Source organism: Leguminivora glycinivorella, chromosome 1 (genome assembly GCF_023078275.1).
Source record: "Leguminivora glycinivorella isolate SPB_JAAS2020 chromosome 1, LegGlyc_1.1, whole genome shotgun sequence".
In the NCBI taxonomy this organism is placed as follows: Eukaryota; Metazoa; Arthropoda; class Insecta; order Lepidoptera; family Tortricidae; genus Leguminivora; species Leguminivora glycinivorella.
In genome coordinates, this window is record NC_062971.1 from 23,353,107 (window position 1) to 23,371,120 (window position 18,014).

Consider the following 18,014-nt stretch of genomic DNA (forward strand, 5'->3'; position numbering starts at 1 on the left):
TAGGTACTTAGGTTTAGACTTGTTTTATATGGCATTAACGGAACGGAGACTTAGCGAATACCATATCACTCGCTCGTAGAACTTCTACCATTACTCCTATGTTCTTCAAGATTCCTTATATGCCCCGCCAGCACCAATTTATTGCCTCTTTCTGTGGTCTGGGGTTGGAAGTTTACACCGTGAGTAATGCTTTGGAAACTGATTTTTATTATTATATCCATGTCTTTATAATCGATCTACCTAAATTACACTTGAAATAGTAGCTCTTGTTATTCGATTTATTTAAAATTAACGAAAAATCGTAAAAATATATGTTTATTTACATGTCAATTTTTGACATTTTCCACTTCAAGTTCACATGGTAGTGGGCGTAATTGTCGTGCACGAAGCCAATATATTCATTCTAATGAGAAAACAGGATACAATGTGATTGTTATTTCTGTCCTAGAATAGGAATTTTAACCCTTAAATGCATAGTGATGTATATATGCATCATGCATTTTTGACTCTATTGACAACATGCCAAAATTAAAATTTGAATAAATATTTGTCAAGATCATGTCATGCATTTAAGGGTTAACCATATAGGTACTTATCCAAAACTACAAATTTTGATTGCGAACATTATTTACATGATTCTAAATACTCAAACTAAAATAAGATTAAAGAAACCTATGGAAGAATAATAAAAGAATTGGTACCACATCTGTCAGGTTTAGTTCAGCGAACTTTGACGTCAACACCTTAGAAGATATCTGAAGTTGTTTCGACGCCTTATTGTGTGCGGAACAACTTTTTCCTAGAGGTTCTGTTGAGTAATAGTTTGTACTTGTTTTTGGGGAAAATGTGACACGCATACATACCTACTTACATGTATATTTATATTACATGGGAAAGGGCAATCAGTATATACAACGTCTAATATCTGCTGTATTATCTACTGGCTCTACGGACTGAACAATTTCGATATTATAACAAATATTATGCTGATAGTTAGATACATGGGTACTACATTACGAAAATTTATATACTCTAAAAATGTTGGCTGTGAAAGAAAAAGTTCACATGTTCGCAAAAACATAATATAAGTACATTAAAAAAGCATGGACATAAAAGGTTACCTCATCCAGAATTTTCATTCGAATTGAACAGTACGAAATATGGGCCGAGTACTTTCAGTATTATACAATTATTCAATCTTGAAGAAAATTGGTACCCATTGGCAATTAGTAAAAAGGAATTATAAAAAATATGGTAGGTACATAATTATTAAATTTATCTAAGTACTTAGTACCTAGAGTACAGTTATTGAGATTATACATATGATATATACATATAAACCTTAGCAAATAAAGTAAATAATAAGTACAAACAAAAATCCACAGCACAGGCTTCGTCAAATATAGTATCTATGTCATGTCAAGTAGGTTATTAACATATTATTCTGTCACACGGTATGTCCTGTCATATTTCCTAATCGATTGAATTCAGCTAATTATTTGAATTTTCTGAGAAATGAGCTTAATGATCTACTGGAAGATGTGGATTTGGAAACACGAAGAACAATGTGGTTCTAGCACGACGGTTGTCCAGCTCACTTCGGCCTTGAAATGCAAAATTGGTTAAACGACGAATACCCAAACAGATGGATAGGAGTCTAGGACGCGGAAGTAATGTTCTTGCCTAATAGTCCGCTAGGTCGCCGGAGTTAACGCCGTTGGATTTTTATTTATGGGGGAGACTGAAGGACAAAGTTTACTCGAAACCAGTGCATTCAAGAGAGGAATTGTTATTAAGAATTACAGCAGCGTCGGAAAAAAATTAAAGCAAATTTTGTGAACCTTAATGATCAAATACGTTTAAGACTTAATGTTTGTACCCTTCGAAAACCTTATTCATTAAAAACATGTTATCGTATGTCTTATTTTTTTTATTCGTATAATAATGGCTTTCTGCTACCAGGGCACTTTGCCAATGTCAAGTAAATTACAGAGATATATAAAACAGTATAGGTAGTTTTTTTGCGAACGAGGCCTTCGCGATGCACTGGAGGATAGCTGGAGCAGCAGTACAAAGCATGATGGCGGCCGGGACCACGAACTGCCGAGTGATGTCCGTAGAATTGGTTATTCGTATCTCCAAAAGAATTCTTCATTAAATGCACTCTTTGCGCAGGCTATTCAGTGCATAATATCCTATCAAACTTATACATTAAACAGCAGAATGCAAAAATAAAAAAATGTATCGGAGGACGATCCGCCATGTTCCACGGGTCAAACGAAAGTCCGTATGTCTTATTTCTTTTCTTTTTCTCCGATTTTCATAGTAAGTATTGTGACAACAAGATGAATGTCTACATTGTGGATTCAAATAATTAATTTAAATACGGTTGTACTCACGTTATTATTTGAATATGTCTTACGAAAGTTTAACGTGTATAATTGTGGATTCATATTGTCAGCAGTTCTCGAAAAGTTTGTACAAAAATTAAGGGAAAAGTTAAATTTGTTTTTATTAATTCCTATTTTGTTACCAAGATTTTGTTGATGAATTGAGATTTTATTAAGTTTTATTTCGTCATTAAGGTTCTCTAGTATCTATATTTTCTTAATTATAACAATTATCCTGTATATATCTTACGAAAGTCGAATTATATTACTAAATGTTGGTAACAAAATAGGATCAATTAAAATTTGATGACGTGGCATTGTACAAAGTTGACGGGAATTGCTGTTGTATGAACGAACGGGTCTACCGCGATATAATTGCATGGCTTTTACCTCAATTATGTGACCATAGCTAATGAAACCTGGCTGAAACGTCGGAATTAAGATAAAAACCATGAAATTATATCACTGTAGACGGGTGTTCGTACATTTAAATATGAGTTCAAAACGCGAGAGTTCAAAGTGTAACATTGTGTCAGCAGTTCTCGAAAAGTTTGTACAAAAATTAAGGGAAAAGTTAAATTTGTTTTTATTAATTCCTATTTTGTTACCAAGATTTTGTTGATGAATTGAGATTTTATTAAGTTTTATTTCGTCATTAAGGTTCTCTAGTATCTATATTTTCTTAATTATAACAATTATCCTGTATATATCTTACGAAAGTCGAATTATATTACTAAATGTTGGTAACAAAATAGGATCAATTAAAATTTGATGACGTGGCATTGTACAAAGTTGACGGGAATTGCTGTTGTATGAACGAACGGGTCTACCGCGATATAATTGCATGGCTTTTACCTCAATTATGTGACCATAGCTAATGAAACCTGGCTGAAACGTCGGAATTAAGATAAAAACCATGAAATTATATCACTGTAGACGGGTGTTCGTACATTTAAATATGAGTTCAAAACGCGAGAGTTCAAAGTGTAACATTGTGTCAGCAGTTCTCGAAAAGTTTGTACAAAAATTAAGGGAAAAGTTAAATTTGTTTTTATTAATTCCTATTTTGTTACCAAGATTTTGTTGATGAATTGAGATTTTATTAAGTTTTATTTCGTCATTAAGGTTCTCTAGTATCTATATTTTCTTAATTATAACAATTATCCTGTATATATCTTACGAAAGTCGAATTATATTACTAAATGTTGGTAACAAAATAGGATCAATTAAAATTTGATGACGTGGCATTGTACAAAGTTGACGGGAATTGCTGGTGTGTGAATTGTATAATTTAGTTATGATGTGAAACTGAAATTGCTTTCGGGAATTCATTTATTTATTCAGATAATTGAGCTTAAATAATAACTTTAAGTAGGTACATAACTTTCGCTTGAAGCCTTGAACCACGAAAATGATAAAATAGTGCTAGAAATACGGATACTTCATTTAATTGGTTTGTTTACATTGTTATTATTTAGCAAGTTCATTTGACAACCATTTTACCTACTAACTTGACTTTTCTTGTCATAAACTAGTAAACACTCCATGACACAACTCATATTTGACTTGCTGAGCCTCGTATGGTGTCGGAGTGATTCGTGAAGTGTCGTGTTTGCTTACTCTTGTTTCTCGTTCAGGTATTACATTTTCTTATTCACACTCTCAAATAAAGATTTGTTCCTAATGAAGTGCAAAGCTTAATTGATTTAATTTGTTCGAAAAGTTAAAAAATAAATAATGCGTAATTGGACCTATGTTCATATAACATTATTTACTTGTAATTAAGTTAAGAATATGTGGTTGAAATCGGTCGGGTTTTAGCGGCCCACGGTGTATATTAGTTACTATTCATCTGACTTGATTTACTGTTATTTTAATTTCAACTTTTATTTAATATGTTAATTATTTTACTATGCACCATTCATTTAATACACAGATGTTTAAATACCTTACCCATTTTCCTAAAATATCATAATTTTAATTTGTCATAATTTATCGGGGCAAGCCGGGGTTTCAACCACAGCCTCGGGCTTAGAGACCGGTCGCTTCACTGCTCCTTTACTTGCCCTTTTTAGGGTTTTTATTAAATGTATATGTAAATATTAGGCATCAGATGCCTAGTAATTACGTATTTGTACCTAATGACGAAGACAATCCTTCCAGATTTAGAAAACGAAACGAATTTTTGTTTATATGTACATATACTTAGATACTATACGAAGTAGTAGGGGCGGGGCACAGGTTTTGTTAACTGTATCAACCAGGAAAAAACATCAAACCAGTTTATCGTTTCACCATAAATACGTGCTATATGGCACAAATTTCGCAGTCTTTGCGGCTGATTTGAATTGTGAACAAGTTATGGTTTTCAAATAAAAATATTCGTACAAAAAATAATTATAATTACATTTAAAAAAAACATCAAAAGCATTAATACTATAATAATTATACAGTGATAACAATGTCAAAAATATTAAATGAATATTTAAGTAACAGTCATCGGAAGAGTGAAAAACGGTTACTGAAAATTAGATTATGGTTTTACAGTTTAACGTATTGTCTCATGGTTGTTATTGGATCCATACTACTACGAATTGACTTTACTGTGGCCGAGGATCCTTTGGTGAGACTGTATCATCACAACCGTTGGCTGCTGATTACTTCATGGTTTAACGTAAGCCTTTTTTGAGTATATAATGACTTTGATGATCTCATTTGATGATGAAAAATGATCTTATTTCTCACGCGCTTAATCATAATAATAAGCCTAATTAAAGCATTGGCGCCTAATATGGTCCTGTCTTAGTACGTTTTCACATTATCCGATCCGATATCGGATGTAGGACCGATATCACATACATTTAAGCCGCCATATTTTATTGTTGCCTTTGAAATCCTTCCGACACCCGATATCGGATCGGATAATGTGAAAACGCACTTAAGCTTAACCACTTTTAAAATTTCATACCTTTGTAAATGTGAACAAGCTTGAAATTATGTGTCTCTGTTTCTTTATACTATAAATTAAAAAAATATATTAAAAAAGAAAAGCATAAAATTAAAAAATACGATGGGTTGGGCCGTCGAAGGGGCCAGTAGGTACCTTATGAAAAGTGGAATTAAACGTATTTGTTCTTTTTTATTTCCAAGTACTGTGTAAGTCGACTGTGGGATATGGGTTAAATTGTGGCGTGGGCGAGAGGCTGGCAACCTGTGACTGCAATGTCACAATTTGGATTTCTTTCAACCCCTTTTTGCCAAGAGTGGCACTGAAACTTAGTAGTTCATGTGCTCTGCCTACCCCTTTATGGGATACAGGCGTGATTATATGTATGTATGTTATATTTTATGCATTCGTATTTTTTTTTTCATAATATATACTTAAGTAATAGGTGTTGCCCATTTTATCGTTTTTGACGTAATTGTTACTTATTATCCATATTTTTTTTTTATAAATAAGCTTTCATCATATCAACTTTATATGTATTGGAAATAAAAAGCATTTAACTCGGATAAAAGGCACCATACAAGGCGGTCAGTCTCGTACTAATTCATATTGGTGCCCTTACTAAATACTACCACGTTTGAATGATTATGTTTTAAACCTATGTTATATGTAGGTATAACCATGTAAGAAGGACATTGACATTGGTAATACGAATATCAAAAGTTTCGACAGTCCTAAAAATTACCTTTGTCTGCTAAGTTTTAGGGTGGTGGGCGCTAAGTAGAGAATAATTTTATTTTAATAAACGACACAAATAGCCTAAAAAATACCTACACTTATTATTAATTCTGATGTTTAATATTGGGTTGGCACAAAAGTAATGACACACTCTACAAAACTCTATACATTTCCTTTCTTAAGTTAATTGTTTTCGATAATATTCTAGTATGTTGTAGAACATTCTAGGTACTTCTAATGTGAGGGTATATAAAGCCGCCCTCGTGATTGGTTTAGTTAGATTGAAATAAAATGGACGAGCGACAAGTTCGAACACTTTACTTATACGAGTACTTGTTAGGCCACAGTGCGCGGGCTGATGCGACTGACAATATCAACAATGCTTTGGGCGCTGGAAGTACAAGCCATGCCACGGTGTCCAGATGGTTTGACCGTTTTAAATCAGGAGACAGGAGCCTTGAAAGTCAGTCACGCTCAGGGCGACCACCTGCATTCAATGATGACGATTTACGCCGCGAACTACAGTCGAATCCTGATGCTACTACTCGTGAATTAGCGGAAGCACTTAACTACAGTCACCACGCCTGTGTAATACCATCTGCATGAGCTTGGGTATCGAAAAGTTTTGGCTCGATGGGTACCGCACATCCTTACTGACGCCAGTCGTGCAGTCCGTGTCGCCATCTGTCAATCACTTTTGCTGCGACCCCGACGTAAAGAGTTTTTGACTGATCTGGTTACGGGAGATGAATCATGGATTTATTATGAGAACGATACACGTCGTGCTTTTTGGCTGCCTCGAGAAGAAACGCCACCAACTCAACCGAAGCTGAGTCAAAAGAACCGCTTAAAAGTTTTGCTTTGTTGTTTCTGGGACTCGCAAGGCATGCTGTTTCATGAACTATTACACAATGAAACTGTAAACGCTAACAAATATTCAACACAGCTCACCGAACTATCTTCTGCTATCAAGAAAAAACGACGAAGACGAGCCACTGTAATTTTACTACATGATAACGCTCGACCTCATGTCGCATCTACCGTTCGCCAACAGGCAACACCCATCCACCCATCTTAAAGGCCGGCAACGCACCTCCAACACCTCTGGTGTTTCGGGTGTCCATGGGCGGCGGTGATCGCTTACCATCAGGCGACCTGTCTGCTCGTTTGCCTCCTATCCCATAAAAAAAAAAAAGCTGCAGAACTTGGGCTGGGAGACGATACCCCACCCACCTTATTCTCCAGACCTCGCACCATCAGACTTTCATTTGTTTAGAGCCCTGAAACGACATTTGCGGGGTAAACAATTCAATGATTTCCATGATGTACAGGTGGAGTTGAACAACTTTTTCGAGGCACAGCCATCAGAGTTCTGGGCGAAAGGCATCCAAACTTTGCCGGATCGTTGGCAAGAAGTCATAGATGCTAATGGTGATTACATCATCGACTAAGCTTTTTGTATTGTAATAATAATAAAAAATATAAAACGTAAACCAAGTGTCTCATTATTTTTGTGCCAACCCAATAAATTTTTGGTGTTATTTAGAATACCACGTGGCTATACGACATTCACATATTTCTGCTCAATCTAAAAAGTCTCTAATAGCTATATTTATATAGAGTCTGTTCGGAAATAGGAGAGTCGTGGAAAGTATTGGACCCCATACATTTCACGACTCTTCTCTTTCCGAACAGACTAATAACTACCTTACTAAGGATGAGCACATTCTTGGATATTTTATTAGTTACTTAAAAGTTTAAGTTGTTCATTTTTTTTTAAATTGATTGCAGTTAATATCGCTAGTGTACACGCCAATCTGCATCTACTGCGACTGGCGAGAGCTCCGCGGCACCAGCGGCCTGAAACACGTCACGGTCCTCAACAAATTCAGATTCGCCTGTTTCTCCAGCATCCTGTTCCCGGCTACTTGTGTAAGTGTTCATAGTTTTACGAGGTAAAAATCGACTTGTTTAAGTTATACCATGTGGTATTACGGAATGCTCTATCGTTTACTATAAAGTTTTAAGTCATAACATATCCTATAATACTTAATACTAATATTATAAATGGGAAAATGTGTGTGTCTGTTTGTTTGTCCGTCTTTCATGGCAAATCGGAGCGACGAATTGACGTGACTTTTTAAGTGGAGATAGTTGAAGGGATGGAGAGTGACATAGGCTACTTTTTGTCTCTTTCTAACGCGACCGAAGCCGCGGGCAAAAGCTAGTATCCTATAAAGTTTTAAGAAAATGTTTACAAAACTAATATTAGTCCGCACCTGATAAAAGTCACTATTTTAGGATATTTATATTTTATGCATTCGTATTTTTTTTTTCATAATATATACTTATGTAATAGGTGTTGCCCACGACTTCGTTCGCATAAATCTATCTCCGTTAATATGTAGTCAATCAGTCAGTCACAACACTTGCAGTTACATACACGGTGTATAGATAGTTAAAATCAAAATGGAATAAAAAATGCTAACAACTGTTCTTTTAAATATTTTTCATCAACCCGTTTTGATTTGAAAAGGGATTAACATAAATTATTTTAATTGAAAATTTGGGATACTTTTTTTTCATCATTAAGGAACACCTAAATCTGTGTCCGTGGTTTTGAGCACAACGAACCCATCAAAAATATAATATTAAAACCTTTGAGAGTCAGGTTCTTAGCCCGGATCTAAAAATACTTTAGTTTTCGGCATCGTTGATATTATTTTATATTCATTTTCCTGTTTTATTTTTTAAGTAGCAAATGTTGGAGTATAAACTAGAAGAACGCAACCTCGATTGATAGGTTTTATTTTATATTGATTTAAACTAACACGATCTTCACTCATATAATTAAATTAAAACGGGACGGGACGGGACGTCGGGTTAAATATAAAACGTAAGTTTTACGCGATTAAGTCCCGTTTTAATTTAATAATAGGTTTTATTTTTCTGTATTACTGACATGTGTTGTCACGTCACTTCTTGACTTTTCTTCAATATAAATAAAATAAATAAATATATAAATATATTATAGGACATACACAGATTGACTGAGGCCCACGGTAACCTCAAGAAGGCTTGTGTTGTGGGTACTCATACAACGATATATATAATATATAAATACTTATATACATAGAAAACATCCATGACTCAGGAACAAATATCTGTGCTCATCACACAAATAACTGCCCTTACCGGGATTCGAACCCGGGACCGCGGCGTAGCAGGCAGGGTCACTACCGACTGCGCCAGACCGGTCGTCAAAAAAATCAATCAATATATAAAATACGTTCGTGAATTTGTTCCCGTTTTGTTTAACTCTAAATATATCTTAGTGATATTCAACATGGTAGAGATCGTGGTTATTTATTCCGTGAGAGTCAGTGAATAAAACGCCGTAGTGAACATTTAAATTTTTTCGAACGCCGACGGGCGAGTTTGAACTGCGAATTATTTTGTTCTGTCAGATGTTCATCGAATTATTGGTACCACGTAAATATGACGAATTCTAGCAATAATATTCATATTGACAAACTTGTCGGAAGAGAAAATTACGCAAGTTGGAAATTTGCCGTACAAGCTTACTTCGAGCTTGAAGAATTGTGGGAATGTGTTACTGGTACCAATACCGATAGTAAAAAGGAGATAAAGGCCAAGTCGAAGCTTATCTTGCTGTTAGACCCGATCAACTATGTGCATGTGCAGCAGGCCACTACATGTAAGGGAGCCTGGGAGAATTTAGAGAAGGCATTTGATGACAGTGGGTTATACAGAAGAGTAGCCTTGTTGAGAGACCTTATTACTACCACGCTGGATGCGTGCAGAAACGTCGATGACTATGTAAACAAGATAATGTCAACCGCCCATAAGTTGAGGAATATTAAATTCAGTATTGATGACGAATGGCTCGGAACGCTGATGTTGGCCGGTTTGCCTGAAACTTATAAGCCTATGATTATGGGATTGGAGAGTTCGGGTATCAAGATCAGCGCAGATTCCATCAAGTCAAAACTCCTGCAGGAAGTTCAATGACCAGAGAGCTCAGCGTTCTTCACGAGGAGTAAGGCCGTTCATGGAAGTCAAGCTAGTCCTGCAAAGGCTAATAATGGACCCAGATGTTTCAACTGCAACAAGCACGGGCATTTCGCGAAAAATTGTCGTGCTCCGAAAAAGAAGCAGTCCGAGAAACCGGAAGATAATAAAAGTTTTTTTGCAGCATTTTCAGCATCTTCTCAGACCAAATTCCCCGATCTTTGGTATGTGGATTCCGGTGCCTCGATGCATAATTATGACCAACAGACTCGATTGGATGTATGACGTCAGAAATCCCCCGACACCAAACGTGATAGAAGCCAGTAAGACACCGCTTCCAGTTGAAAGTATGGGAAAGGTAAATTTATTGTTGAATGGTAATGAAGATGGCAAAATTCAGGTAAGAAAAGTTCTGTATATTCCTAGAATTGGCTCAAACCTCTTATCTGTCAGTGCTATGGTGAAAAATGGCTGCATCGTTAAGTTCACTAATGACGGTTGTTATATTTACGACAGCGATGACAATCTTTTGTGTACAGGAACACATGAAAACAATTTGTTCATTTTGAATATACACCGAGAAATTGTCTCCAACCTGACTTGTTCTGCTAACTTAAATTATGTTGTCCTGTGGCACAGACGCATGGGACATCTGAACTTTACAGATGTTAGCAAGCTGCCGGAGTGCGCCGAGGGAGTAGACCCGTTTCCGGAGAAAAGTAAGAGTCCTGTCACCTGTACTACCTGTCTCACGGGAAAGCAGGCCCGACTGCCCTTCAATCATGTAGGCACGAGAGCTACAAACGCACTACAGCTTATTCACACTGACTTATGTGGACCGATGGAGCAAGAATCTCTTGGAGGTATGAAATACTTTATTACCTTTGTAGACGACTTTACTAGAAAAGTTCATGTTTATCTCTTGAAAAACAAGTTGAATGTGCTTGAAGTTTTCAAAGATTATAAGAGCAGAGTGGAGAATGAACTTGAGAGGAAAATAAAAGCAATTCGTTCAGACAACGGTAAAGAGTACTGCAACAAAGACTTTGAAGGCTTCTTGCGCAAACATGGCATTGAACATCAGACTAGCACTCCGTATTCTCCTCAGTCTAATGGCCTGGCCGAGCGAATTAATAGGACTCTGGTGGAACGAGCTAAGTGCATGTTATTTGATGCTGATCTGCCAAAACCCTTCTGGGGTGAAGCGTTGGCCACAGCGGCCTATGTCATCAACAGGTCCCCAACAAAGGCAATTGATGGCAAAACACCAATGGAGATGTGGTCCGGAAAGAAGCCTGATCTGTCAAATTTGAAAATTTTTGGCTCCGAAGTTATGGTACAGATACCTAAAGAGAAACGCCAAAAATGGGATTCAAAGTCCAGAAAACAGATATTTGTCGGCTACTGTGAGTCTAGCACGGCATATCGAATACTCGATCCTGAAACGAATCAGATCACGAAAAGTAGGGATGTAGTATTTTTAGAAAATGTCAGAAAATGTGATAACAACATTTATATGCCTTGTTCATCTGACAGCAGCCCGGCAGTAGAACAGCCACCTGAACAACCCTGCAAAGACGAAGCAGAAAGCAACGTGGATCCGTCTTCAGGTGACGACTATTTTTCTGGTGAAAACGACAATGATGACTCATCCTACATACCAGAGGACCCAATAGATATTGAAACAATAACGCGTAGTTATGACTTGCGTCCGCGAAAAGCAGTCCAGTATGCAGAGAAGGATGAAGTTGAAACAGGTTTATTTTGTCCGATACCTGATCTGAATGACCCTCTGACTGTTGACCAAGCTCTCTCATCTGCTCAATCAGAGCAATGGAAGAAGGCCATGCAGGAAGAATACGATTCTCTGATTAAGAATCAAACATGGTCTCTGGTGGATTTGCCTCCGGGTAAAAAGGTTCTGCCCTGTAAGTGGGTATTTAAAACAAAAACCAATGAGAGAGGAGAGGTGACTCGATATAAAGCGAGATTGGTTATCAAGGGATATGCCCAGAAAAAGGGCACTGATTATGACGAAGTATATGCTCCAGTAGTAAGGTACACATCAGTCCGTTACTTGATTGCACTAGCTGCAAAGTATGACTTAGAGATTTCACAAATGGATGCTATTAGTGCATTTCTTCAGGGTGATATCGATACTGAGATTTATATGTCACAGCCAGACCACTTCAAAGATACCGGTAAAGTGTGTCGTTTACATAAATCGATATATGGACTCAAGCAGGCTAGCCGGCAATGGAATCTAAAACTGAACGATGCCTTACTGAAAATTGGACTGACGAGATCGAAGATAGATCCGTGCGTTTATTATTTAGTAAACGGAAGAACAATGATATTTATGGCAGTGTGGGTAGATGATTTCTTGATCTTCACTAATGATAAGCTCAATTGAACAAGGAGCTCAATATGAAAGACCTTGGTGAAGTTCGGCAATGCATTGGCATAAATATAACCAGGAATCGTGAGACAGGTGTGATCATGCTGGACCAAGAAAAATACATCAAGCTTATGTTGGAACGTTTCGGGATGTCCGATTGCAAACCGGTGCGCACTCCGATAGAAGTGAATGCTAAATTTGAAAACATACCTGAAAACAGTAAGGATGCCTTTCCATACAGAGAAGCGGTGGGATGTCTGCTTTACTTGGCACATGTCACACGACCTGACATTACTCACGCGGTGAATAAGTTGAGTCAATACTGTAATAGTCCGGGATATCAACACTGGCTTGGAGTTAAAAGGATTATGAGATACCTTCAAGGAACGAAAAACTTAAATCTGTGTTATGTCAAAGATGACTCAAAGGGAATAATCGGATATTGTGATGCCGACTGGGCTAGTGACCCACTGGATAGAAGGTCGTGCACGGGCTATGTATTTCTGTTCCAGAGCGGTTGTATATCGTGGAATTCGTGTAAGCAACAGACCGTGGCACTCTCAACGGCGGAGTCCGAATACATGGCGACGTCTGCAGCTACCCAGGAAGCTCTGTGGCTACAGCAATTGCAGGCTGAACTAGGCCAAGCTAAAGATGGTGCACTTCCTATCCATTGTGACAACCAAAGTGCAAAGTTGGCTACTACAGACTGTTACAAGCCGAAGACTAAGCATATCGACATTCGCTTGCACTTTCTGAGAGAAAACGTTGTGAAGGCTAAAGTGAAGTTCTTGTTTGTGAACAGTTGTAATATGGTGGCCGATAATTTAACAAAAGGGACTACTTTTGAAAAACATGTTTATTGTGCTGGTAAAATGGGTTTGCGTTCTGAAGGGAGTGTTGGAGTATAAACTAGAAGAACGCAACCTCGATTGATAGGTTTTATTTTTCTGTATTACTGACATGTGTTGTCACGTCACTTCTTGACTTTTCTTCAATATATAAAATACGTTCGTGAATTTGTTCCCGTTTTGTTTAACTCTAAATATATCTTAGTGATATTCAACAGCAAAAACGAATATAATCTTTAACATTAAATATTCCAACGAAATATTTGAAATCGAAGTCGGAGTCACAGTGTGTTGTTAAAAAATGGTTAGAACCGGCCATAAGGCCATAAATATGTTTTACCAAAACAACTACGCATTTAATATACCTAATCACATTTTATGTCATTTGCATAATGAAACTGAACTTGTTTAGCTTGTAGGTTGAGAATCCCATATCTACCAAGCAGCACTTCTATTATGATATGTTGTGTGAACAATGGGCATCAGAACCGTGATTAGGATTTATAAATTAACTAATAGCATTAAATATAAAATAAATAAATATAAATATTGGGGACACCTTACACAGATCAACTTAGCCCCAAACTAAGCAAAGCTTGTACTATGGGTGCTAAGCGACAATATACATACTTAAATAGATAAATACGTACTTATATACATAGAAAACATCCATGACTCAGGAACAAATATCTGTGCTCATCACACAAATAAATGCCCTTACCGCGATTCGAACCCAGGACCGCGGCTTAGCAGGCAGGGTCACTACCGACTGAGCCAGACCGGTCGTTAAACAACAACAAGTATGTATTAAGTCCAGTCAAGTAAGTGATAAGTGCTCCTTCAGTGAACAGTTACAAAAACAGGCTTGATAAACATTTAAAACTAAAATATAAACAGGAACTACCTCTAAAACACAAGTGCAGTGATATACACGCATCAGCTATCAGCTGCTAGTGTATCAAATAATATAAATATAAATAAATAAATATAAATAAGTTTGATATTTAAAAAATAGCTAGGTAGGTAAAATTGAGTTCATAGTAAGATAAAATCCCGTTTTTTTTTATCTGGATTCTTGAATTTCTCTTCACAAAGTCTTCAATTACTGCATATACATTAGGTAGTCAAGTTATTATAAAAGAGTTTATTACAATAATTTGAATGTTAAATGATTTTTTTTAGAGACAACTCGAAAAATAAAACAGTCTGTTAGTTTGAAAAATAACTTTTGACGCTTTTAGGATTACGTAACGCTAGATCAATTTGAAATCAGGAATATCAGATTTTTATGTCACAGAAAAAACCGGCCAAGAGCGTGTCGGGCCACGCTCAGTGTAGGGTTCCGTAGTTTTCCGCATTTTTCTCAAAAACTACTGAACCTATCAAGTTCAAAACAATTTTCCTAGAAAGTCTTTATAAAGTTCTACTTTTGTGATTTTTTTCATATTTTTTAAGCATATGGTTCAAAAGTTAGAGGGGGGGACGCACTTTTTTTTCCTTTAGGAGCGATTATTTCCGAAAATATTAATATTATCAAAAAACGATCTTAGTAAACCCTTATTCATTTTTAAATACCTATCCAACAATATATCACACGTTAGGGTTGGAATGAAAAAAAATATCAGCCCCCACTGTACATGTAGGGGGGGTACCCTAATAAAACATTTTTTTCCATTTTTTATTTTTGCACTTTGTTGGCGTGATTGATATACATATTGGTACCAAATTTCAGCTTTCTAGTGCTAACGGTTACTGAGATTATCCGCGGACGGACGGACGGACGGACGGACGGACGGACGGACGGACGGACGGACGGACGGACGGACAGACAAACAGACATGGCGAAACTATAAGGGTTCCTAGTTGACTACGGAACCCTAAAAATTGCCATGTTTGTTTTCTTGTCTAGACGATTCTATTTATATCGCCTAGCGAGCTTAATGTAGTAGAGTGAAGGTATTCTATAAATGTCTAAATGTTTTATTTCGAAATATTTTATGGCTACGAATCTTATTTAACCAAAGAAGGTAAGAAGGTTATACTTATATTATCAGTGCCGTACAACATAGTATATCAGTATCGTATTTAATATCTGATTAATAATTAAGTGCAAAGTTTACGAGCAGTAAGTAGATTTACTATCCGAAACAAAGTCGTCTCTACCCTATACTCGTACAAAATATTGAATGAAAACACAGTTCTACAGGTTTTAGGAGTGAATTTGTTAGCCAATAGACCTAAATAGAAACCTACCTACAGTACCTACTTTACCTACAAAAGAGATGTTTACAATAAAGTACTTTAAACATCAAGGAGCAGGAAAGTTTACAATACAATTCATTCAGCTCTCTGTCTCAAAAAGTTTTTTCTGATAGCGAACCGTTTCTCAGTTCTCAGATATCCTGTTTTGGAGGCTGTGGACAAAAAACCGCGAGCTGGTGGCGCCACCGGCAGTGGACGTCTTCGTGCCGCTATGGCTGCAGCACTGTCTCCACACCATCACGCTGCTCGTCATCTTTATAGACCTCCTCCTGGTTCCGAAAAGAAGACCCAAAAATTTGACGTTTGGTGTCTATGTCTTGACAACGTTCCTGGCTGCCTACGCTGTCACGTAAGTTAATTTCTGTTAGGTGCTCTGGCGGAGATGGATAATTAAAAGAAAATCAAACGTGCACAGACATCAACCGATATTACAATAATATTTATATGATCAAATATTAATCATATCGGCTAGATGTCAGCGGGCATTTTGCTCGCATTAATACTGTGTGGACTAAGTATGTATTAAAATATTGAAGCCAAATGGTATTGACAGCCAACTGCATGGTACGTTTCCTTGGTTTCATGTAAGTGCATGTTCCAATCGGCCATTAAGTTCCTTCGACCTCCTAAAACGCATCCTTTTTAACTTTTTCAACATGCATATAGATTCAAAGTCATTTAAATTCATATCCAAGAGTAATCAAAAAACATTGCGCATAATATGCGTCTTTATTACTAAAATGATAATGTTTTTGAGCAGATAAGTGTTTGGTTATAATGAACATTAATCATGTACCGCGTGGGTGCAACGCTGGACGGACAAATTAATTTTAAATTTTATTATATTATATTCCCAGGTGCGGGCGCAGTATAATAAACAACGAGCACATTTACCCACTGCTGAGGCTGTTCAGTGGATACAATTTTATCCCGTTAGTAATATTCGTGAGCGTCGAACACTTCTTCTACTTCACTGTACAGTGGCTGATACTCGACTTAGTATGGGGTCGAAGAACGCAAACTCATGCTTTGATATCTTTACTAAGATTTCCGGGACGCCAATTGTTAAATGACGCTAGAAATAAAATGGAAGTAATGTTAAGTGAAGGTAAAAGTGGAAGCCAAATTAGAAAAACTAGGCAACTTAAATAATAAATTAAAATCTAGCTAGTAGTAACCATTGAGGTATTGTTGTATTGTAATTGTAAGTATGACACTCTTATGCTCATATTTTTGGATTGCAAATTTACTGTAGGTCATTGTTAAAATAAGTTATGAGTAATTGTTACAATAAGTTTATTACTTTATTAACAAGCATAAGTTGTAAGTACATTATAATATTTATTTGTAATTATATCGTATTATGCTTTGACTATTTTACTCGTATATCGTGTACGAAAAATGTTGCAATTATGTATACATGTGCTTAATATATTTTTCACCACACCAACTAGTAAAGGCTCTCTTTGCTATTCGAAAACAGATAGCAAAATTGCATTTTACCCACAAGAGTGCAAAGTACAAATTTTAATTTGACGTCTTAATCAGGCTGGTAAAATTTACGTAAGTAAATGATGATTTGAATCATAAATATTGAATAAATTGATGGAGTTGATTTAGTTTGATGTTTATTAGTCAATATTTTGTTCCTGTTGGTGTGGTGAAAAAAATTGTGTTTCACTCGGTGGCAAAGTTTGTTTAACCTTCGGGCCTTGGTACCCTCGCATCGCTTAATATTCCACTTTTTGAAACACTCGCTACGCTCATGGTTCAATCTTTCATTTGCTCGGGTATCAATATTGGCACGTGCGGTTAAACAACAAATTTGTACTTACCATATTTTTTAAAACAGATAACTAATAATTCAAAACTATCTTATATTTCAGAGTTATATTATTTTCTGATAAAATGTTCTACGAGAAGGTATTGGTAATTAGTACCAGATTCTTCTCTTCGCAAGTCATATTAAATAGATGGAATGAAAAATGTCAAGATTTGAAATAAAATAATCTTATCAGAGCACAGATCTTGTTTATCTACTGTTGGAATTGCTCTAAATAATCAAGTCCCCAGCAGGTCTCGTTATCTCTACTTAGTTAATGTCTCGTTCTATTTACAAAGGCGGAGTCCGGGTAACAAATGCATCGTGCACAGACAACATCACATCAAGATAGGTTGCTTGCTAAATGCTATCTTCTAAAATAGGAATACTATGGCCTCGGCTGGGTGCAGTTGGAAGAGGCCGCGCTGGACCGCGAAAAATGGAAATCCCTTCTGAGAGCCCTATGCGGGATAACAGGATATCATCACCACTAAGTAAAACCCGCCAGTGGCATTTAGGTAGATCACGTGATTCCAAGGCATATCATGTTACGCCGCCATGGGTGCGTATCGAT

At 36.6% G+C, this 18,014-nt stretch overlaps 1 protein-coding gene across 1 annotated transcript; it reads left to right on the plus strand.

Moving 5' to 3' along the window:
• Nucleotides 1–4,744: 4,744 nt before the first annotated feature.
• Nucleotides 4,745–17,640, plus strand: LOC125232945 (androgen-dependent TFPI-regulating protein-like). Its single transcript, XM_048138798.1, has 4 exons — nt 4,745–5,064; nt 7,867–8,007; nt 15,747–15,967; nt 16,476–17,640. The coding sequence occupies exons 1-4, from the start codon at nt 4,852–4,854 to the stop codon at nt 16,768–16,770; spliced, it is 870 nt and encodes a 289-aa protein (XP_047994755.1). The 5' UTR covers nt 4,745–4,851; the 3' UTR covers nt 16,771–17,640.
• The last annotated feature ends 374 nt before the right edge of the window (nt 17,641–18,014 follow it).